This window comes from Bombina bombina, chromosome 1 (assembly GCF_027579735.1).
Source record: "Bombina bombina isolate aBomBom1 chromosome 1, aBomBom1.pri, whole genome shotgun sequence".
Classification (NCBI taxonomy): domain Eukaryota; kingdom Metazoa; phylum Chordata; class Amphibia; order Anura; family Bombinatoridae; genus Bombina; species Bombina bombina.
In genome coordinates, this window is record NC_069499.1 from 274691088 (window position 1) to 274715894 (window position 24807).

The 24807-nt window shown below is 36.9% G+C and overlaps 1 protein-coding gene across 2 annotated transcripts in view; it reads left to right on the plus strand.

Annotated features, from left to right (window-relative positions):
• Positions 1-24807, plus strand: part of LOC128645191 (ribonuclease T2) — a 138640-nt gene that overhangs the window by 13552 nt on the left and 100281 nt on the right. Inside the window, exons 2-6 of one of the 2 annotated variants that reach the window (XM_053697999.1) lie at positions 9041-9083; positions 12542-12612; positions 15464-15518; positions 15623-15690; positions 16668-16725. In XM_053697999.1, coding sequence (XP_053553974.1) covers positions 12542-12612; positions 15464-15518; positions 15623-15690; positions 16668-16725 — 252 coding nt within the window. In that variant the 5' untranslated portion in view covers positions 9041-9083. The remainder of the gene's footprint in view (positions 1-9040; positions 9084-12541; positions 12613-15463; positions 15519-15622; positions 15691-16667; positions 16726-24807) is intronic. The other variant, XM_053698000.1, reaches the window with a different exon arrangement.

Here is a 24807-nt window from a genome sequence, read left to right on the forward strand (position 1 = left end):
GGAGGAGGGGGTTGTCAACAGCATCAAAGGCTACATATTGATCAAGTAAGATTAGAAGGAGGTAATTACCTTTTGACTTAAAGGGACAGTATACTGTAAAATTGTTTTTCCCTTAATGTGTTTCCAATTACTTTTTTTACCAGCTGCAGAGAATAAAATGTATGAGATTTGCTTTTTAAGGCTTATTTGTGTATATGAATTAGCTGATTTTGTGCTTTGAAGCCACAACCTAATAAAATGGGTTGAGCTTGTAGGTATAATCAGATCTCATTACTTTATCACATTGTGTACATATACCTGCTTCTTTATCTTATAAACCAATCACCAATACTTGGAGAGAACAATGGAAAATTTAACATTTTGTCTCTTCTATAACCCACTGGGAGTGTAATTTGTTCTACTGGCTGTGTTAACACAGCATGGCCTCGAGGCCAAAAACTTTCAGGATGGGTTGGGATACCACAGGCTAAATAAAATATTTCAAATGCCAATATAAGGGTAATAGAAATACTTGTAAACAATTTAATACACTCCAGCAGGTAAAGTGGATCATTGGGAACAAATTAAAGAGGAGAACATTTTTGAGTAAACTGTCCCTTTAACTGTAAGGTGGTCTTTTGTCTCTGCCTGTTGCATTAATATGTACAGTAAGTACTTGTGTAAAACCTTTCAAGAAATTTAGAGGCAAAAGACAATAGAAAGATGGGGGTTTAGTTAGAGGGGAGGCTAAATCAAGGCAAGTTCTTTCAAGGACAAATGCACATTTTAAGGATTAATGAATTTGCAAGGTAGAGATTGAATATGTATGAGGATTGGTTTAAGAGTAGATGAGAGTAGTACGTTTCAAAGACCAGGATCAAGAGGCAGGCAGTTTCATTTTCTGCTTAAAGGGACATGTAACACAAATGTTTTCTTTTATGATTTAGAAAGAGTATGCAATTTTAAATAACTTTCCAATTTACTTCTATTATCTAATTTACTTAATTCTCTTGATAGCCTTTGTTGAAAAACATATCCAAATAGGCTCAGTAGCTTTTATTGGTGGCTGCACATATATGCCTTGTGTGATTGGCTCACCCATGTGCATTACTATTTCTTTAAAGGATATCTTAAGAATGAAACAAATTAGATAATAGAAGTAAATTGGAATGTTGTTTAAAATTGTATTCGCTATCTGAATCATGAAATCAAAAATGTGGGTTTCATGTCTCTTTAATAGAGATTTTTTTTGTGTTGAGCAGCAGATGGTTGTTTTGGGCAGATAAGAGCATAAGAGAATTAAGAGTTGAAGGTACGATAGGTTTGCTACCAACGCTGCTTTTTAACGCCCACTAGTATTACGAGTCAGGCAGGTACAGGTGTACCGCTCACTTTTTTTCCGTGATTTTCGCATACTGCAAATCCCCTTTCGTCAATTGTGTATCCTATCTTTTTAATGGGATTTTCCTAACACTGGTATTACGATTGCTTGAAAAAGTGAGCGGTAGACAATCTCCTGTCCAGACTCCTACCGCATTTAAAAGTCAGTAGTTAAGAGTTTTATGGGCTAACGCCGTAACATAAAACTCTAAACTAAAGTGCTACAAAGTACACTAACACCCATAAACTACCTATTAACCCCTAAACCGAAGCCCCCCCCCCACATCGCAAACACTTAACTAAAATGTTTAACCCCTAATCTGCCGACCGGACATCGCCGACACTGTAATAAATAAATTAACCCCTAAACCGCCGCACTCCCGCCTCGCAAACACTAGTTAAATTTTATTAACCCCTAATCTGCCATCCCTAACATCGCCGACACCTACCTACATTTATTAACCCCTAATCTACCACCACTATATTAAATTTATTAACCCCTAAACCTAAGTCTAACCCTAAGTCTAACCCCCCCTAACTTAAATATAATTTAAATAAAACTAAATTAAATTACTACTATTAAATAAATGAATCCTATTTAAAACTAAATACTTACCTATAAAATAAACCCTAAGCTAGCTACAATATAACTAATAGTTACATTGTAGCTAGCTTAGGATTTATATTTATTTTACAGGCAACTTTGTATTTATTTTAACTAGGTACAATAGTTATTAAATTGTTATTAACTATTTAATAGCTACCTAGTTAAAATAAATTAAAATTTACCTGTAAAATAAATCCTAACCTAAGTTACAATTACACCTAACACTACACTATCATTAAATTAATTACATAAACTACCTACATTACCTACAATTAACTACAATTAAATTAAATAAACTAAAGTACAAAAAAACCAAACACTAAATTACAGAAAATAAAAGAAGAATTACAATTTTTTAAAACTAATTACACCTAATCTAATCCCCCTAATAAAATAAAAAAAACAACAAAATAATAACATTCCCTACCCTATACTAAATTACAAATAGCACTTAAAAGGGCCTTTTGCGGGGCATTGCCCCAAAGTAATCAGCTCTGTTACCTGTAAAAAAAAATACAATACCCCCAACATTACAACCCACCACCCACACACCCAACCCTACTCTAAAACCCAACCAGTCCCCCCTTAAAAAAACCTAACACTACCCCCTTGAAGATCACCCTACCTTGAGCCATCTTCACCCAGCCGGGCACAAGTGGACCTCCAGAGGGGCAGAAGTCTTCATCCGATCCGGCCAGAAGAGGACATCCAGACTGGCAGAAGTCTTCATCCAGACGGCATCTTCTATCTTCTTCCATCCGGAGCGGAGCAGGTCCATCTTGAAGACATCTGATCCGGAGCATCCTCTTCCATACGACGGCGACTGAAGAATGAAGGTTCCTTTAAGTGACATCATCCAAGATGGCGTCCCTTCAATTCCGATTGGCTGATAGAATCCTATCAGCCAATCGGAATTAAGGTAGTAAAAATCCTATTGGATGATCCAATCAGCCAATAGGATTGAAGTTCAATCCTATTGGCTGATCCAATCAGCCAATAGGATTGAGCTCGCATTCTATTGGCTGTTCCAATCAGCCAATAGAATGCAAGTTCAATTCTATTGGCTGATTGCATCAGCCAATAGGATTTTTCCTACCTTAATTCTGATTGACTGATAGGATTCTATCAGCCAATCGGAATTGAAGGGACGCCATCTTGGATGACATCACTTAAAGGAACCTTCATTCTTCAGTCGCCGTCGGAAGGAAGAGGATGCTCCGCGTCGGATGTCTTCAAGATGGACCCGCTCCGCTCCGGATGGAAGAAGATAGAAGATGCCGTCTGGATGAAGACTTCTGCCGGTCTGGATGTCCACTTGTGCCCGGCTGGGTGAAGACGGCTCAAGGTAGGGTGATCTTCAAGGGGGTAGTGTTAGGTTTTTTTAAGGGGGGATTGGGTGGGTTTTAGAGTAGGGTTGGGTGTGTGGGTGGTGGGTTGTAATGTTGGGGGGTATTGTATTTTTTTTACAGGTAAAAGAGCTGATTACTTTGGGGCAATGCCCCGCAAAAGGCCCTTTTAAGGGCTATTTGTAATTTAGTATAGGGTAGGGAATTGTATTATTTTGGGGTTTTTTTTTTATTTTATTAGGGGGATTAGATTAGATGTAATTAGTTTAAAAAAAATTGTAATTCTTTTTTATTTTCTGTAATTTAGTGTTTTTTTGTACTTTAGTTTATTTATTTAATTGTAGTTAATTGTAGGTAATTTATGTAATTAATTTAATGATAGTGTAGTGTTAGGTGTAATTGTAACTTAGGTTAGGATTTATTTTACATGTAAATTTGAATTTATTTTAACTAGGTAGCTATTAAATAGTTAATAACTATTTAATAACTATTGTACCTAGTTAAAATAAATACAAAGTTGCCTGTAAAATAAATATAAATCCTAAGCTAGCTACAATGTAACTATTAGTTATATTGTAGCTAGCTTAGGGTTTATTTTATCGGTAAGTATTTAGTTTTAAATAGGATTAATTTATTTAATAGTAGTAATTTAATTTCGTTTTATTTAAATTATATTTAAGTTTGGGGGGTTAGATTTAGGGGTAGACTTTGGTTTAGGGATTAATACATTTATTATAGTGGCGGCGGCAGATTAGGGGTTAATAAATTTAATATAGTTGCAGCAACATTGGGGGGGCAGATTAGGGGTTAATAAATAAAATGTAGGGGGTCGGCGATGTTGGGGGCATCAGATTAGGGGTTCATAAGTATAATGTAGGTGGCGGCGGTGTCCGGAGTGGCAGATTAAGGGTTAATAATATAATGTAGGTGGCGACGATGTCGGACGGCAGATTAGGGGTTAATAAGTGTAAGATTAGGGGTGATTAGGGGTGTTTAGACTCGGGGTTCATGTTAGGGTGTTAGGTGTAGACATAACTTTTATTTCCCCATAGGAAACAATGGGGCTGCGTGTTTCCTATGGGGAAATCGTGCACAAGCACGTTTAGCCAGCTCACCGCTACCATAAGCAGCGCTGGTATTACAGTAAGATGTGGAGCTATATTTTGCTCAACGCTCACTTTTCTGAGGCTAACGCCGGCTTGAAGAAAACCTGTAATACCAGCGTTGTCTTAAGTGAGCGGTGAGAAAAAAAGGCTTGTTAGTCCCGCACACCATTAACGACAAATACTCGTAATATAGCCGAAAGTATCTATCACAGGATGTCTGCATATAATTGTAAATTTGCAATATATGTAGCAGGGAAATCCAAATAGCTTCACCCCTCCTTTCTATGTGTGGATAGACTGTTAGACAATCTGTATAGCGGTCCGCCTAGAGATCAGGCTCACTGAACCTACAAAAGGGGAGAAGTTATATAAACGCACGGACAGCGTATTTACAAAGTAGCTGTAGTAAGGTTTCAGACCATCTTACTGCTCTCAGGATATGCCACTCGTTATTACATACAATAAAGATACCACTCAGATAGGGAGGGATAGAAGTTCCTCAGTGTATTTACACCGCTGTAATTACTAACAGCGTGTTGACCGGCATAAGCCATTTACAAACTGCTACACGTGTTTTACCCCAGCATTACACAGGGCTTCCTCAGGCATAATTGTCTAACAGTCTATCCACACATAGAGAGGAGGGGTAAAGCTAGTTGGATTTCCCTGCTGCTACATACTGTATATTGCATATTTACAATTATATGCAGACAGCCTGTGATAGATACTTTGTTTCAAAGGACAATTGCAAGATCACATTGGATACCAAGTTTCCTATTTGCGCATTGATGGATTATAGTGTTTTGCAATATAGTGTTTTGCAATAGTGGTTTTGTAGCGCTGGCTGTATTTTCTGTAGCAGGGATCTCCTGTTTAGGCTCCTACATTTATTTTTCAACAATTGTATGTTTTTGTTTTTAATGTTATTTTTTCATTGCCCTAATAAAATATATGATTTTAATTTTCTACATTTATTGGTTCTACGTGTGTGCTTTGGAGATATAGGAACTCTTGTTTTCTTTAAATTTGACTTAATATGGGGTTGCTGGGTAAGGTTTACTAGTTTTCTTCTTGCTGTTTTATATATATATATATATATATATATATATATATATATATATATATATATATATATATATATATATATATATATATATATATATATAGTATGTATTATAGTATTATATTATTATAGTGTATTATTATTAACATTTAAAGGACCACTAAATATAGTAGAATTGCATAACTGACACATTCACAATAAAAATACAATGCAATAGCATTTATTTTATATTGGAAATGAGCAAATTTCAAAGTTAATCAACATTTTCCTCCCCCTGCATCATGTGACAGCCATCAGCTAATCACAAATATGTGTATACTGTGCACTTGCTCAGTACGAGCTGGAACCTCAGAGCTTATAAAAAGAATGTGCACATTTTGGTAATGGATGTATATTGGAGAGTTTTTTTTCTACATTGCATGATTCATCGGAAACTTTAATTTTAGTGCTCCTTACACATAGTAAGTGCCGAGGTATTAAAGGTACCATAGTTAATAAGATTTCAATATTTGTATTTGTTCTTAAATATCTGGATGCGTTTCATGCCAATCAGATGTGTTTGTATTAGTTTGAAAGATTGTTTGTTCCCACCACTCACTTAATGTTTTTTTATGCCAAGAATATTCATTGTATATGTCCATAAGCTATGTGTATGTCTTTCCATGAAGATTTAAGTGCATCAGTGAGGTGTGCATTTGTTATGTGTGTGTGGGTTCTAGCTGGGTAATGGGAACCCTGTTCATTATTGGAGCACCCATGAATTTTAAAACTACCTTGGGATTTCAAGGTAGTGCTTATTTTACATGTTAAATGTGGCAGGAGATAGGCAAAGCAAGAAGGAAAGGAACTATAGAAAATAAAGTCAAGACTAGCTGAGGATCACCACATATACTATCCTGCACCACAGATATTTAGCTTTTTTAATCATGTTTGTTAGAACCCCTTAATTCTATGGGCTGGATCAGGGCTGCCCAAACTATAGCTCATGCGTCACATGTGGCCATCCAAGCATTTTGTGAGGCGCTCATCACCATTCAGAAGAAAACAGACTTTTGTTATGAAAAAAAGCAGTTCTACACTTCTCATTAAATAATTAAGCATGTGTATTTGTAAATGTATGTAGGATATAATTAAGTAATACATTAAATGTAATTATAATTGAATTAGTGATGTTGTTCCATACAAAAAGGAATGGACGGCCTTGGCCTAGAACCACTTCTGTGAGTTTAAATATAATGTAACACAATGTTTGACAAATCTGTTTAAAAATTAGGAGCAAGTATGAATATTTAGGAGCCAGACAGTGGTATTTGTATATAGATATATGGAGAATAACCCCAAAAGTTAGGAGCCAAGGATAGAATTCAAGGAGCCAGTGGCTCCTTTGCTCCTGGGTTTGTCGAGCCCTGATGGGTATGTTGTCAGTATTTTGACTTTGTATATCAGCCTGGAGATGTATGTGTGTGTGTGAGTGGGATTGATTATGTATTAACATACATAACAGGAGGTTTTTGTGCATGTGCTTACAATATTTCAGTGTGTGATTATATCTATGAGATGTTAGATATTGGTACATATCTGACTATAAGTGTGTGTCAGACTGTAACAATGAATTGGGCCAGATTACAAGTGGAGTTGCTCTATATCGCTTTAATGAAAGCAATATTATTGCTCCACTGTATAATACCAGTGGACGCTAATGTGTGCTGGTGTTACAAGTTAACAACAATGCGAGCGCTTTCATAGGCTCCTATGGGAGCTTCGTTCTAATGCTGCGCAGCAAAGGGAGTAAGTCCCCCAGGGATGGGCAGCAAATATAAATATATATGTATATGCTGATATACATATGTATGTATGTGTTAATATGTGTATAACATAAATTTATATAAAATAAATATATATGTATATAATCATATATAGTACAGGTATATCCGCACCTCCCCTACAAAGGATATCCAGAGTAAAAAGTAGAAAAAGATTTTATTGTGAAGAATTAAATATGCAAAAAAATAGAATAGAAAAATCCACAGTCTGGTAGAAAAGAGCGCTATATATATATATATATATATATATATATATATATATATATATATATATATATATATATACACACACAGTATATATATATCAGGGGCGTTTTATGGCCTAGGCCAACAAAGTCGGTGCCTAGGGCAGCAGATTTGGGAGGGGCAGCACATCTGCCCTATCCTCTCTCTAAAAGCCAGCACACAGTACAGTGAGCGATAAAGTGCAGGCTTTTACAAGGCACATGCACTGATTAAGGTCGCTCTTCACAGGCAGTGCTCCTTTAAACCGTTGCTTCATTTAGAGCCGCCAGCATTTTTGCAGTGGAAGCATTCTTGGTGATAAACTTGCCCGGGGTTATGCTTACAAGGTGGGGCTGGAGGAGAAGACCTTGTGCCGATATGTTGCCTCCCCTTGTCGGCTGTGGTGGGTCTGCGTTCGCAGTTCTAATTGAAGGTCTTAGTAACTAACAGACTGGATGCGTCTGTGCACTTCTTAGATCAGCTTGTGATGTCTTATCATAAACTCTAATAGCTAGCATTCTTTGCATTCATTAACCCATGGAATAAATAGTAAATGGACACTTAAAAAGTTTCATTACTTGAATGATGGTAATTACTGTATGTTGTTGCATGTAAAGGGCAGTGATTTTTTCAAAGTGTATTCTTCTTTCCCTCCATAACTCTTCTCTCTCACTCCCTCAACTCCCTCCCTTCTTTCCCTCCATCCCTTCTTTCTCTTAACTCCCTCCATTGCTCCCTTCTTTCCCTCCCCCTTTTCTCCTCTCTCTCCCCACTTTTCTCTTCTCTCTCTCCCTTCCTTCTTTCCTTGCCCTCCCTTCCCTTAGGGAGAAAATGGTATGAGAAGCATGCAATTCAACCCACCTGTATGCAAGTGTTTTGCTAACCCATTTTCTTTTGAATTGTTATGAAAATAAAAACAAAAAAACAAATTTATTTTTACACACTGACCCAAAAAAATATTAAGGGGAAAATAGGCCTAAAACACACTCCCACCTACCAACTTTAGACCCAAAAAACTGACTAGTGCAGTTGTTTTTAATTAAAAAAATGCTATTTTTTTTAAATTTAAAACTATAATGGTCTATGAGTAAGCGCCTGTAGGGGGTGCGAAACACGTAAGATTACCCTGTTTGTTTTTACCTCCCATGTCTGATTTGTCTTTTAAACATTTCTGAATAAATTTTGAAGTTTTTATTACCAGTTTTGGAGTGAGTGCCTGCCGTCCTTCTTCTCCTCTAAAACTATAATGTCCTCTATTTTGAGGGCATTTAGGGCACTTTTAGAAATATCAATAACCAGCCACTTGTAATGGCTAGTTAATTATTGGGCAAACTTGCCATTTTGTGCGCACAATAATTTAGTGCTCCACTTGTAATCTAGCCCATTGTGTTTAGTTGTGAGTGAATGCTTGTGTGTGTTTGTTTGTGTGTACATGCACCTCTAATTATGTTATTAGATCTCTCTATGATATATTTTGTTGCTATTATTATTATTATTTTTTATCTTTTTAGGTATTAGTTCCTAATTTTTTGTTTGGAGGACTGTTCAGTAAAGGTGAGATTTGCAAGCACTGTACTCTCCCCCTTCAGCGTCAGTGAGCGGTCTGGGTTTTTAATCCCCCGCCTTCCCCATCACAAATGGAACAAGGCAAGGATGCCCCTTATCCCAACTAATATTTACACTAGTTATGGAACTGCTAGCAGAAGCAATAAGGATGAGTGGAGATATAAAGGGCATAGAAATCATGGGTATCGCACAAAAAACTGCTCTTTTCGAAGATGATTTAACCATATTCCTAGGAGACCCTCCCAGTCCCTCCCTGCTCTCTTCAGGTTGTTAAACACGTTCGGTCAAATCAGCTTTTATAAACTAAATGTCAGCAACACTGATGCCTATACCATTAATCTTCCCGACAGAGAGCTCACGGACCTTCAAAAAACATATATATTCAAATGGTCACAGCAACGAATTAAGCATTTAGGAGTTTTATTATCCTGTAATATTTCTACTATAATCGAGTCTAATTTCTACCCACTTCTACAGCAATTTAAAAAAAGTGCAGAAGGATGGAATGTTCCCTGTATCTCTTTCCTGGGTAGGATAGCGGCATTTAAGATGGTACTGCTTCCCAAACGTACTTACCTTTTTCGGACCCTTCCCATCCCTATACCCAAATCTCTCATAGGTAAATTCCAGCAAGTAAGTAACAGGAATATTTGGAAGAATAAACATCCCAAGGGTGGCCACATGAATTATGCAGCAACCACTTTTAAGTGGGGGTGCAGGCGCCCCCAACTTAACCCTCTATTATGAAGCATCAAGACTAGCTCATATACTCGCCTGGAACACTGGCTTTTCCAACAGTAAATGGTGGACCTTGGAACAGGCAACTTTACCCAGCTCACTTCCATTAGCCAATCTCATATGGTTACCTAAGCACGTTAGGTCCTCTTTTGATATCCAAAACACTATTATCTTATTTGCCCTCCGTTTCTGGGATAGGGTCCGTTTGTTACCACAGATTGCCCCCCATCCCTCCCCTATCCACTCACTATCTGGCTTACTCAAAGCTCTTAAAGACTCCCATCTTTCTCTGTGGTGAACCTATGGTATCAATTGTATTGCTGACCTCTTTCCTAATGGCAACCTGATCACCCTACCACAATTTAACTCCATTTACAATCCACCACAACTCTTAAGGTTTGAGTTCTGGAGACTCCATAGTCTGCTCAGATTATGGGGATTTCTCGACCAGCCCCTATGCGAACCTACCAACTGGGAAAAACGATGGGTAACCATGAAGAGAGTCTTAAGAGCACTCTCGGTCTCTTACAGAGATATGCTTAATCCTCCTGTATTTTATAAATCTGCCTACATCATAGCTTGGGAAAGGGCATTCAAGTTTCATGCTGGTCAGGACAAGTGGTCCAGGGCCGCCGCGCTTACCAGGCAGGCTCTTCATTGCATCACTTTACTAGAGTTATATATCAAAGTATGCACTCAGTGGCATCTCACAGCCCTTAAACTTTTTAAAATATCACCCACAAACTCCCCTATGTGCTGGAGGGGGTGTGGAATGGTGGGGGCACCGGCTCTTATATGGTATGGTGGGAATGTCCAGTATTGAAACCTTTCTGGAATTTGCTCACATGCAGGTGATCTAGACTGGACCCCCAATTAGTGAACAATCCACAAACTATCTTATTTCATCTAGACGTCAAATTGTCCTCAACACAACTCACATTGACTTGCTTAGTGTTTATTTATTCATGGTGGTTAAGCTATCATTTGCCAGACTGTGGAAACAAAAGACACCCCCCCCCACGTGGGGTGAAGTCACTAAAAAAATGAGCTACCTAAAATCTATTGAAAGCCCAATTTTTGCACAAAACAATAAATTGTACCTGCACTCCCAGATTTGGGACAAATGGCAACAGATTGCTTAGGCTGGAAAGATTTCTGGGTTAGGAGTCTGTAAGCCTAACCTCTGGTTGGATTTCCCCTCCTCCTTTTTTTTCCCTCCCTTCTTTCTTCTCTTTCTTTTTCCTACCACCTGCTTTTTCCTTTGAACAAGACCGTCCATCACTCGATATCAGTTAAGTTTTACCTTTCATTATCATAATCTCACACACCCATCTTCTTATTTTATTATCCCTAATCAATGGATTTTACACTGCTGTATTTAGAATTCTGAGCAGTTAAACCAGGTGACTGTGGTTGTGTGCTGTTACTGTTATCCATTGATGTATTGTTTATATACATTTGCACATGTAATATTTTGTTCGTTTCACAATAAAAATAATTTATACAAAAAAAAAAGAAAAAGGGGTGAGATTGGCTGGGAAGCCAAAAAACATTATATTCACTCACCTATGCTTATAAAATTACATTATGATCACATTCTGTTAAAAAAAATAAATGGGAAATAATTCATTAGTTTATGGGCAACTCAAATTACAAAATTTGATAAAAATACACTATGATTAGATTCTGGTAAATGGCTGACATCTGTTTTCTGCTAAGTGGTGTTTAGGGCCAAAAAACAAAACAAAAAAACAATGTAGTCATATATCGGTAACTCGAATTGTGTTTAGCAGTACAGTAAGTGTGTGTCTGTCCTCTGGAAGCTCTCCAGTGCTTAGGTTATGCTATGGGACCCATTCCCTACAACAGACACACTTCTGCATTTATTTAGTCAATGGGGCTGAGTTATCATCGGTCTGTCCAACATGATCCGCTTGATCATATCATGTCCGACAGACATCGATGAATGCCGACAGAATTCGATCAGGTTGATTGCTGTCCGCCGCTCAGAGCAGGCGGACCAGTTAAGGAGCAGCGGTTTTAAGACTGCTGCTTCTTAACTGCTATTTCCAGCGTGGAAACAGGGCGAGTTTGCCCAATTCAGGGCATAGTAAATCGGCCTCTAATGAGTTATTTAGAATAACATGGATACTGGAGAGATGTGAAAGTTAGTGAACAATGCTCCCTTCTGCGTGTGTCTTTCTATGAGCTGCCAGTTTGCCTGTATCTGTATAAAATGTATTGCCCATTCTTGTATGTTGATTAAACTTGTTCAGCTTCGAAAAATTCGGTTCGGTTCGTATCGATTCGAATTTCGGTTCGGATCGATTCGAATTTGGAAGAAATCGAATGAATTAGTTTCAAATTCATTCGGATTCTTTCGGATTCATGAAAAATTTGGTTCGATTCAGAATTTCGGTAAGTGTATTATGTACTGTATATTAGGTTTAACCCATAGCAGAGTGATAAACCTAATATGCTGTACAATACACGGCCATCCGAATCCATCCGAATCTACCAAATAAATTCGAATCGATTCAGATTTATTCGGTAGATTCGGCACTACCGCAATTCGGAAATTCGAATTGATCCGAATCTCCGAATTCGACAAATTCATCCGAATTTCGATTCGGACCGAATCGAATCATACATGTCTAATGTTGATTAGTACTTCACACTTTTCATTTAATACTCTTTATATTTTGTAGATGTCACAACCCTTTGCTGTGTACTTCGCGTTGCTGCTTTCCTTAGGTTTCTGTCAGGAAAATTTACGCAGGTGAGTATTTGATAGGACACTATCAGAGGGTGAAGAAGCGAGGCTAATTCACTTATGATTGTTAGTAAGTCACATTATTATTCTTAGTATTTATTCCTGGGACAGTGTAGTTTAAAATCTTATCCCATTTAATGTGTTCCCATTTATCTATTTTACCTGCTAGAGGGTATTCAATTGTTCACAAATAGCCCATTCTTACCTTTATTTTGTTATTTGAAATAGAGCTGCCACTTATACTGAAAATGCTGTCAATACAGTAATGGTTACAGAAAATCTTTGTAAACAAGAATCAACAGAATAACTCACACTCACAGTGGGGGTGGGAGGGAGAGATACAGTAGGTAGGGATTCATTTTGTAGAACGAATAGTCCTGTAGACATTCGTTTTGGACAATCGAATGTTGATAAGAATGAAAATTCATTAAAATTTGATAATCAAATGTTATTTCCAGTTTTCAAATGTTACTTTTATTTTTGAATGTTCAGAATTAGATTGAATGTGCACATTTGAAATTTCACATGTAACATTCAATTTAACAAATACTATTCAGAAGTTCAATTGTTCATGTGGTAGGGAATTTAGTAAATTGATACAAATATGTCAATTCAAATGTTTCAATTCGAATATTACATTTAAAAAGAGCATAAGAAATACTATTACAAATATATTGATTCAAATTTTTCTAATTCGAATATTGCATAATTTGAATCAAATTATAAAAAAAAATTCAAATTGAATATTACATGTAAAGAAAGCATAAGAAATACTATTTCATTAAATGAATGTTAGAATGTTGCACAAACATTTGAAATTAAAAAAGAACGAACAAATGTGTTGAAATTCGTTTCATTTTTCAAATGTTGCAGAAAATTCGCCCATCCCTAACAGTAGGTACTAAACTGTAAATTGTAAATTGTTTTCTTTTTATGTATTGAGCTTTGCATATACAGAAGATATAAGGAGATGTTTGTGTATACAGTGTGATAAGGAGGCCTGCAAGCTCAGCACATTTAAATGGTGGTGGCTTCAAAGGATTTTTCATATACAGAAAAAGCTTTAAGGAGCAGCCTCCTTTATATTTCATGCTCTGCAGTTATAACACATCCCTGGAAACACCTTAAGGGGAAACCGATTTTAGAGTACACCGTCCTTTTAAGAGGGGAGATATTTGCTTCTACAGGCGGATATGTTTGCTTTATGATGTAGGCTGTCTCAGCCTGAGAAATCAGTACACTAATAGTAATGAATAAAGAAAGTATCAGGTGAAAAAGAGGCACAGAACGGATGAAGAAAGCACTGGCAAGAAATGGGGCAAACTGTCATTAAAGGTGCACCTTGAGATTTCTATATAAAATGTTTATTTATGCACAATGAAACACTATTGCTATATACTTTCATTCTTGATCTTCCTCCTTTTCATGTAATTTAGCTATGATAATCATTATTATTAATGCACCCTGATGACGTCTCAAGACAATGGGGCCTATCTATCAAGCTCCGAACGGAGCTTGACGACCTGTGTTTCTGGCGAGTCTTCAGACTCGCCAGAAACACAAGTTATGGAGTAGCGGTCACAAAGAGCAGGCGGACAGGAATCGCCGGAATTCAACCCGATCAAGTATAATCGGGTTGATTGACACCCCCCTGACACCCCCCTGCTGGCGGCCCATTGGCTGCGAGTCTGCAGGGGGCGGCATTGCACCAGCAGCTCTTGTGAGCTGCTGGTGCAATGCTGAATACGGAGAGCGTATTGCTCTCTGCATTCAGCGATGTCTTGCGGACTTGATCCGCACTGTCTGATCAGGTCCGCAAGACATTTGTTAAATTGGCCTCTAACCCTGCTACATATCTGCCGCTAATTGTATTTTAATGATAACAACTGCAAAACAATTCATTTTATACTAACATTACTGTGGCTAGCCTGGATTAACTCATCCCAATAAGGCAAATGGAGTTTGGCTATTGATGAACAATTGCAGCAAAAAAGATCTTTATTTGCTTTAAAGATCTTTAGACTTGACTGATATGATGTTCTATAGCAAAACAACAGAAATGTCTTGTAATCACAAGGTGTTTACTGTCACTTTAAGCTGGGGCATGCCAACAGTGAGTCCTGGGCAGTATAGGCATACACAAAGGGAAGCATAGTACTCTGGTACTGGAATTGGCTGTTGTATGCTAATGCTTTCCTGACCCAGCATACTACCTTTTTTATATTTTCATTAAAGTATGCTACACATTGCCTGGCCTGGCTATTATATTGCTTAAAGGAATACTGAACCCAATTTTTTTTCTTTCATGATTCATATAGAGCATGCAATTTTAAGCAACTTTCTAATTTACTCATATTATCAATTTTTCTTCATTCTCTTGGTATCTTTATTTGAAAAGGCAGGAATGTAAGCTTCCGAACTGGCCCATCATTAATTCAGCGCCTGAATAGCGCTTGCTGATTGGTGGCTAAATGTAGCAAGTGCTGCTCAGGGTGCTGACTGAAACAAAAATGGGCCTGCTTTTTATAATAAAGATACCAAGAGAATGAAAAAAAAATTGATAATATGAGCAAATTAGAAAGTTGCTTAAAAATGCATGCTCTATCTGAATCATTAAAGAAAAAAAAAATGGGTTCAGTATCCCTTTAAAAGCAGTGTACAAACTAATTTATAGTTAGTCATACTGGCCACAATCAAGAAAGATAAGATGCAAGCTTCAAGTGGTTAATTCCTGATTTGCAAAACTGTGAACTAAGTGGCAGATTTAAATGCTTTGAAACATTTATTTTGTGTACAAATTACTTTAATGCCCCTTAATACAATGGATACTATATTTTGCTGTATCTTTTTCTTTCAGTTGTAAATGGGATTGTCTTATCTTTGCACAGATGTGGCCAGGGTCCTTCTGTCCTGTAAGTAACTGTGCACATTTATCTTTGTAATAACTGTATGCACCATGTTATCTTTTAGATATTAAATTTAATATCATTATATATTTATATGCTTCTTATCCCAGTATTCAGGCAATTCTTTCAAGTGTCAGATCCCTCAATTTGTCAACAGCTGGACCATACATGGCTTATGGTAAATAGGAAAGTATATGGTTTCATCTTAACCAAAATAAATCTTGTCTCACTAATATAACTATAATCTATATGACAAGCTACCCCAAACCTTCACCCCAACCTGTAGATGGTAAGCTCTTCGGAGCAGGGCCCTTCTTTTAATGTTTTGTTTAGTCTGTTTTATATACCTATATTATTGTTTGCACAAATCATTGCCATTGTATGCAAATAAATAATAATAATAATGAGTTCTGAATATCAAGAAAGCAGACTGAGTGACTGACAGCAGCCTTACACAACAGAGTTAGGGGAACTGTGGACAGGGACCTCTGACCTCAAGCACAATAAAGATGCTCATATAGAAGAAGAGTCTTTAGCCTCTCAGAAACAATGCAGCACACTTCACACTATAATGTTCTCTTTGTTCTTTCGCCTGATAATATTTTAATCAATATCTTTTAAATTTGTAGAGTCAAATATTGTAAATGTAAACTTTCTGTTTTTTTTCTCCTAACCCCACTTCTTTCCCTGCTCATTCCTCAAACCACTTTTGCATTTCTCACACCCTTTCCATCTCTACCCATTCATCCCTTCAACTTTCCATCTCTACCCGTTCATCCCCTCACCTTTCCATCTCTACCCATTCATCCCCTCACCTTTCCATCTCTACCGGTTCATCCCCTCACTTCAAACCTTTTATTGTTAATCTACAAACTTTTTTTCAATTTATTATAACAAGGCAGAGTAAGAACATTGGCAATAAATATACAGAATTAGAAAAACATATAAAAGATCATTATATTTACAAATTGGCCTGTGTGCATATGTATAACCTCATATTACTCCAGTATAATCTGTTTCCCTCTTCCTGGTCTCGCCTGTGCTATTTCTCTGTTCTTGCTCTATTTAAATTATATATAGTAAGTTTATATGGTATTTAATGTAAATAAGAGTATTACTTTGTCTGTTTGTAATCTTACTTCACCCTCTAAATAGGCCCAATGGAGTCACTCATTGCTGTGACTGCTCGGTCCTATTCCAGTCACACTTAGAGGTAAGTACATTAAATTGCTTCTGTAATATATATCCAGCAGTGAAAGTGTGTGTGCGTGTTGTTAGCCTTCAGTTGCAGAACAAATGAACAAAATGACATTACTTACTCAATTACTTACATAGGACTAGATTACGAGTGGAGCGCTAACACGTTAACTTCACTAGACAAAGGTTTTTTGTTCACGTCTGGTTGCGCTCTTACTATGAGTTGAAAGTAAAAAGTTAGCTCAAGAACGAAAACCTGATGCGCGCAAAAAGAGGAACTTTAAATATAAAATATTCTCTCATAGACTTCCCCCTTAGAAACATCTCTAAAATTAGACATTTCATTACACAAGACACAACTAAGATTTTAATCCACTCTCTCATCCTTTCCCGCCTTGACTACTGCAACTCTGTCCTCTCTGGTCTCCCTAGCTGCCGCCTAGCTCCTTTACAATCCATAATGAATGCCCCTGTCAGGTTCATATTCCTTACACGTCGCTCTTCTTCTGCTGCCCCTCTATGCCAATCCCTTCACTGGCTTCCTCTTGCCTCCAGGATTAAAAACAAAATCCTCCCTCTGACATACAAAGCCCTCAACTCTACTGTCCCCCCCCCTACATTTCAGACCTTGTCTCCAGATACTCTCCCTCCCGTTACATTCCAATGTTCTTCACATAAAATAATATTTTCTATCTATTCTTAAATAAATATTTCAATTTTTTTGTAAAATATATATTTATACCTATATATATGTATATATGTAGTATATATATATATATATATATATATATATATATATATATATATATATATATATATATAAAATTATATATAGGTAAAGATATATACAGATCTATATATAGGAATTTCTATTTAAAAATACTTTTTCCCCTATGTGAAGATCATTAGAAATATGAAATATTTATAGTACATACACAGTTAAACACTTTATTAAATACAGTATATACTGTATATATTGCATACATATGATTTTTCATGTTTCAGCTACTTGACTGTAAAGGTCTCCAATGCACTTATATATATATATATATATATGTTTAACTATATATACATATGTATTTATGTGTTTATATGTGCATATATGTCTGTAAATACAGATATCAGCCACTTATACAGGTGTGGTTTTACAGACAGTTGTTCTTAGGAGTCACAACATGCTATAATTAGTTGGATAGACAAGTGAGACTTTAAGTGCGGTTATCACCGCTGTTATGAAACTTGTCTGAAGTTATATGCACAGTATATACCAGCAAATGATTTTGCACCATTTTTAAAAAACCTCATGGGAGATCTCTACCACGGTCAATATCTCTTTAACCAACTTTGCAACAACAATTGTGTTTGATACATTAATAGAAAATAATATATATGTCTCTTGTTTATAGGGAAAGTGCATTATGATGGACAAGCTGACAAAATATTAAGCTGCGTTTGCTATACATATCTAGTATTGTGTTTCTAGTGGTACCACCCATTGTGCAATTTTAGATTCTATTTATGTATTCATTCAAAATATTGTCAATATCTTTAACTAAGTAAATATTCTGTAGAAGTTTTTTCCCCCATAAAGAAGAGTGCTAATTTACCTTTCTTTTGAGGGGAGTAATGTATAATGTAATCTGTATATAAACAAATCCACTATGACTCTCAGAATAACTTTAAAGGGACAGTATACATCAATTTTCATTTAACTGCGTATAATAGACACTACTATAAAGAATAATATGCACAGATACTGATATAAAAATCCAGTATAAAACTGTTTTAAAAACTTAGAAGCTCCCAGTTTAGCTCTGTTGAAAAGATTAGCTGGAACACCCACTGCAAGTGGTTCTATAGCAAAAAAAGGCAGACAATTCCCCCCTCCCGCTTCCTCTGCATATGAAAAGACTCTTTACACAAACAGGAGCAAGCTGGAGTAGGTATACATCAGTAGTCTCCTAAAACTTCGGGGCTTGGTTAGGTGTCTGAAAATCAGTGCAATGTTATTTAGAAATAAGCAAAACTATACTTTTTTTTAAATGTATCATCTACAAAACATTTATGCAAAGAAAAATCTACTGTATAATGTCACTTTAAGTTATTACAGTTCAGTTTTATACATATGAAAAAGGAAAATAAGAGAAACCGAGGCCTCATGCAGAGCACTTACTTATAAGTACATATCTGGAAGGGACTACCTTACAAGGTTAAATAAAACAACATTTATTGAAGTGACCATTAAAATTAAACAGAAAAAAATTACACTAATATTAAAAATTATATTAAAATTCCAAATGGAAAAGGAATCTGAAACAGCAGAGAAAATGACTAACAATAAAGGGGAGACCAGAGATGCAATTAGGGAGCAATACACATCAGTTGTCCCATTATGTTTGCAAAGCCAAAAAACTATCAAAAGAAGATATAATCCCCACAACAATTAACTATGGTATAGCAGTGCACACACAATTATTAAAACTGGTTGGGTCTGTGCATCCAAATATTGCAAAACTAATCTCTGGTTCAAAAGAGCACAACTCTATCAATAATACATGCTGCTAAGGATTCCAAGAAACACCTGATTAACATTTTCTTTTGCCATTAGGTTTCTATATTCTTATATGCTTTACAACCCCCCAGTCTAACCTATCATGTTTAGGCAGGATCTAATTCGACATCTCAACATCACGTGACAATTTGTGTAATGTTAATGAAAATATCAAACATCGCTCTCCCAGATTTCATACTTCGTGTATCTATGATTCCACTGATATTAACCATGGCCAGATTTCGGAATTAAACAGTAAAATGAATAAATTTGAAAATCTAGATAAAATCAAGTTGGCGTATAAGAAGTTGAGGCAAGAGTTGGACAAGAAAGAATTTGAAATAATTTAGACAAAATGTGCCAAAATTAAAAGGGATATTAAGGACTTTGAAAAAGGGAAAATATTTACTTGGGATAACAAACAACCAAGGAGAAGACCAGTAATAGCCTCCCACCCACACAAACGAACACCTTATCTGATAATGACTCTTCGGCAGTAGAGGACAGTGATATAGAAACTACACCCACTACCAAACCACAAAATAGTTTTTTTAGGCACAAACATAAGTCAATTGGAAAAACAAGAAGGTGCAAAGGAGATGGATCGGTCTCTACGGAAAACAGATCCAGGTGGGGATACAGGGTGGACAACAGATACAGGAGGAGGGACGGTTGGCCGAAGAGACCAAAATGGTAATTAAGGATGATGAGTTACAAGTCATTAACATATCCACCAAGATCCTCACAAACAATCATATTAAGGTACTATCTAAGGGTTCATCCTTCTCCCCTACACCACATGTAAAATAAATTTAAACTGGTCAAAGACCTGCATCTATTTCATAGAAAATTAGCTCTCAAGAAAATGTTTGCTACCCATGATGACAGTGCAACTGTGAAAACACAGACTTTAGATACGTTAGTTGATCTGTGGCATGAGAGTGAGGGATTGAATCTACATGAACCAGATATGTTCATGGATGATAAATTGAGACTCAAGTCTAACTTTATGCCACAATTAAATAAAATCCCTAAATTGGAAGTATACTTAATAGTAGTCACGGAAGATCTACTGCAATTAAAGTACAAGTTTTTAAATCTGTGCAAAGAGGAGACTCAAGCTCTTAATGAAATCAATAATTGGGAGGATGTAGTGGTTAAAATAAGGGGGGAAATATAGTTGTATGGGATGAGTCATATATGAAGGAAGCTAATAGACAACTGGCAGATAAGAAATGTTACAAAAATATGTTCTCAAATCCTACTGCACAATTTGTTGAGAAATATAATACCCTTGTTACTGATGCTAAGACTGAGGAATTGATAAGCACAATGGAGTGGAAGTATTTGCAGGTTAGAGATTCGAAAAACTTCTACCCTGTATTTACTTCCTAAAGTACATAAAAATCGGGATAAACCACCAGGGAGACCCATAGTCTCTAGTATTGGAAGTTTATGCGAACAAGCAAGTAGGTTTCTAGATCTTTGTCTACGGGACATTGTATGGTTTCTTCCATCCTTCGTAAGGGATACCATGACATTTGTATTGATGAAAGTTTAATTTTGATTACGTATGATGTGGAATCACTGTACACATCAATCAGACATGAGAAGGGTTGTGGGGTTTATTAAATGGGTTTATTTTGAAACTCCTAAGATTTGTGTTAGAACATAATTATTTTGTCTTTAACAATTGCTTCTATTTACAAACCCAAGGAACAGCGATGGAGTCCTCATGTGCACCCACCTATGCTAATATTTACTTATGGTGGTGGGAGAGAGAAACAGTGTTTAATGAGAACTTGCAACTATATACCCAAAATATTAGTCTATGGTGCCAGTATATAGACAATCTATTCATCATCTGAAATGGTGGGGAGGAGGAATTTAAGGAATGTATTAAAATATTGAATACTTATGATCTAAATTTGAAATTGACCTAACAAATGAGTACAGATGTGGTAGAATTCTTGGATGTAAAAATCTAAGAAAATGGTCAGGGTCAGTTGAATACAGGCCTATATAGGAAGGATACGGCCACTAATTCCATACTAAAATTTGACAGTTGTCATTCATGGTCAACTAAAAAAGCAATCCCAGTTGGGGAATTTTTACATATAAGGAGGAACTGTTCTTATGACAAAGTGTTCTTTGAAAGGAGTCTCTTTTGCTGGTGACTCCTCCTCTCTATTGCCCCTGTCTGTTGGAGTACCTCAAGGCTCTGTCCTGGGTCCTCTACTCTTCTCTATTTACACTTCTTCACTGGGTAAACTTGTCAACAGCTATGGCTTCAGCTATCACCTCTATGCTGATGATGCCCAGATCTACCTTTCCACCCCTGCACTCTCTCCTTCTGTCAACTCTCACATCAGCGACTGCTTATCTGGCATTTCTTCCTGGATGGCCTCTCACCACCTAAAAATAAATATGTCCAAGACCGAACTACTTCTAATTCCCCCCTCTAGCTCCACTCCCGTCTCTAATTTCTCTATCACTGTTGGCGGCACCACTATCTCCCCATCACCCCAAGTCCGCTGCCTCGGAGTCACGCTTGACTCAAATCTGTCCTTAATTCCCCACATCCAACTGCTCTCTTCATCCTGCCGCAACCACCTACGCAATATCTCCAAAATTCGCCCGTTTCTGAGTGCTGAAACTACCAAACAGCTCATCCACTCCCTGGTAATTTCCCGACTTGACTACTGTAACAACTTACTAACTGGCCTCCCTCTCTCCCGCCTCTCTCCCCTCCAATCCGTCCTAAATGCATCCGCCAGACTAATTCACCTCTCTCGACGCTCTGTTTCTGCTGCGCCTCTCTGTGAGTCCCTTCACTGGCTCCCCATTCACAACAGAGTTAAATTCAAAATTCTCACCCTGACCTACAAAGCCCTCACCAATGCTGCCCCACCCTACCTGTCCTCACTCATCAACAAATATACTCCTGCCCGTCCCCTAAGATCCAACAACGACCTGCTTCTTGCATCCTCTACCATCACCTCCTCTCATTCTAGACTACAGGACTTCTCTCGTGCGGCACCAACCCTCTGGAACGCACTTCCTCGAGATGTCAGACTTGCCCCTAACCTCTCCTCCTTTAAACGTTACCTAAAGACCTTTCTGTTCAGGGAAGCTTATCACCCGACTTATTAACAAACTAACCAACTAACTAACAGTTGCCCTCTATCTCCTCACTAATATCATTCTCACCTCTGTAGTCCCCACCTCCTGTTTCCAATCCTCCTACCCATCTAGATTGTAAGTTCCCACGGGAACAGGGCCCTCAACTCCCCCTGTATTTGTCTGTAAAATTTTGTGTCTTATCGTATTGTTTCTCCACTGTACTGTTATCCTTGTACCCATGGGCAGCGCTGCGGAATCTGTTGGCGCTTTATAAATAAAGAATAATAATAATAATAATTACGAACAAGACTGAAAGCTAGAGGGTATACATGTACTGTCATCCGTAAAGCTTCCCATAGGGCCTTGCATACACCAAGGCAACAACTCCTAGTCCTGAAAATTAAGAACATATAAAGAAGGTATAGTGAGATTTGTTACCACATACACTGATCAACATAAAAATACCAACAATATTTTAATTAAATATTTTGATATTCTGAAATCTGACAAGGATTTGACCCAATTTGTGGGGGACAGAGTCATGACTAGTTGGAAATGAGTGCCAACTATTAGAAACAAATTGGAGAGGAGCCACTTTATTAGGAAGAAACCCAGTACGAATATCTGTGGTACTTATTGCTGTGACTCCTGCAGTTTGTGTAAATATATGGAGAATATAATAGAATGTTATATCTTTCCATCAGGAACAAAAAAAAGTATATTAATTTGCAAATTGCAGGGCAAGGAATGTGATCTATTGCTTACAATGCGACTGTGGGAAGAGGTATGTAGGGATCACGACTCGTGAATTGGGTATCAGACTAGGTGAACATCTAAACAACAACAATAAAAATTGTGAAGAGGATTATAAGAAAGGAAAAACTCTTACAACAGTTGCTAGACACTATTTAAAATATCATGGAGTAAAACCCAAATTAACAAGCTCAGTATTACAGGTCATCAAACCAGGCATACGTGGGGGGTAATGTTGAAACTATGCTCTTGCTGGCAGAATGTAAATGGATTTTTTGGTTACAAACCTTGATGCTGAATGGCCTTAATGAGCATGCAGGTTATAACTCATATCTGTAGCTCTTAAAGATTCTTTACCTGCACATCACTAAGTAAACCTATATAGTGACTTCAACCATAAGATCTTACACCTAATAGGACAAATCGGGTACTAGGAGGAGTAGTCTGTTTGGTGTGATTTTAACATCTTTAGTAATAGACACGTTTTGATATATACACATCTACTAAGTATATTTATATTCACAAATAATTTTTGAATAGACCTGTTAGAATCTGTTAGAATGGAGTTGCTGGTAATGAAACACTATATAAGGTATTAGTGTATTAAGTGACACTATTCCCTATCCCCTATGTTTACAATGGGGAATGATGGTAGAACCATTATGAGGTTTATCCTAAAGTAATTCAATCTTACCATATAATTGATATTATAAAATCTGATTATGTAGTTACAATATCCAATGGATGGGTGTGTATATATATATATATATATATATATATATATATATATACTGCCTATGTATAGGGAATTACTGATACTTCATTAGATCCTATTGGAATCAGTGCTAATACGTTATCAAAATATATACACTCTTATATACCTTCGGAATTAGTGCATATAATAACAGCATATTGAGATTACCTACTTACTAATCTTCACATGAGTAAATTATAATTAGTCAATTCTAATACAATTTGCATTGTGCGCTTGTCAATATGTGATCAATAATTGGTCTTTTGTTGCATATCGGCCAGTGTAACTCAATTTAATTACTGTGTCTATGGTCGGATGTATGGACCAACCAAGCATAAGTTTATGTAGACAATCCCCCCCGATTATGGGTGGAACAGTTATGGAGACAGTCGGTATTGGCTCGGGAACATGCCAATCAAGTACAAGTCAACACTGATGACAGTGTTTCTGTATTAACAACATGATACTTGGTATTATGATTTTTGATGATCGATCTCACATAGAGATAAGCAGTAACTATGTCTAATCAAATGGCGATATAGAATAAAAGGATATCTATACTGAAGAGCATGTAATGCTTTAATAACTTACCAGACTTGACCTTAGGTTGATAGGTTTAATTTAGGGATGTGACTCATAATTGTAATTGAGGTTTTCTCAGAGCTGATCTGAGTTCCATCCGAATAGTGATCAGTTTGGCCTGTGGAAGAGCCAATGTAGCTGTCACGGAATTCACTGTGAAACCTAGAAACTCTAGAGTTTCGGCAGGGTAGAGGAGAGATTTGTTGTGATTGATCACGAAACCCAGGTGCTGTAAGAGGTTCGTTGCGAACTCCAGATGTTTGAGGAGCAAGTGCTTGTCTTGTGCTAAAATGAGGATGTCGTCTAGATATAGGATGAGTCTGATGCCTTTGCCC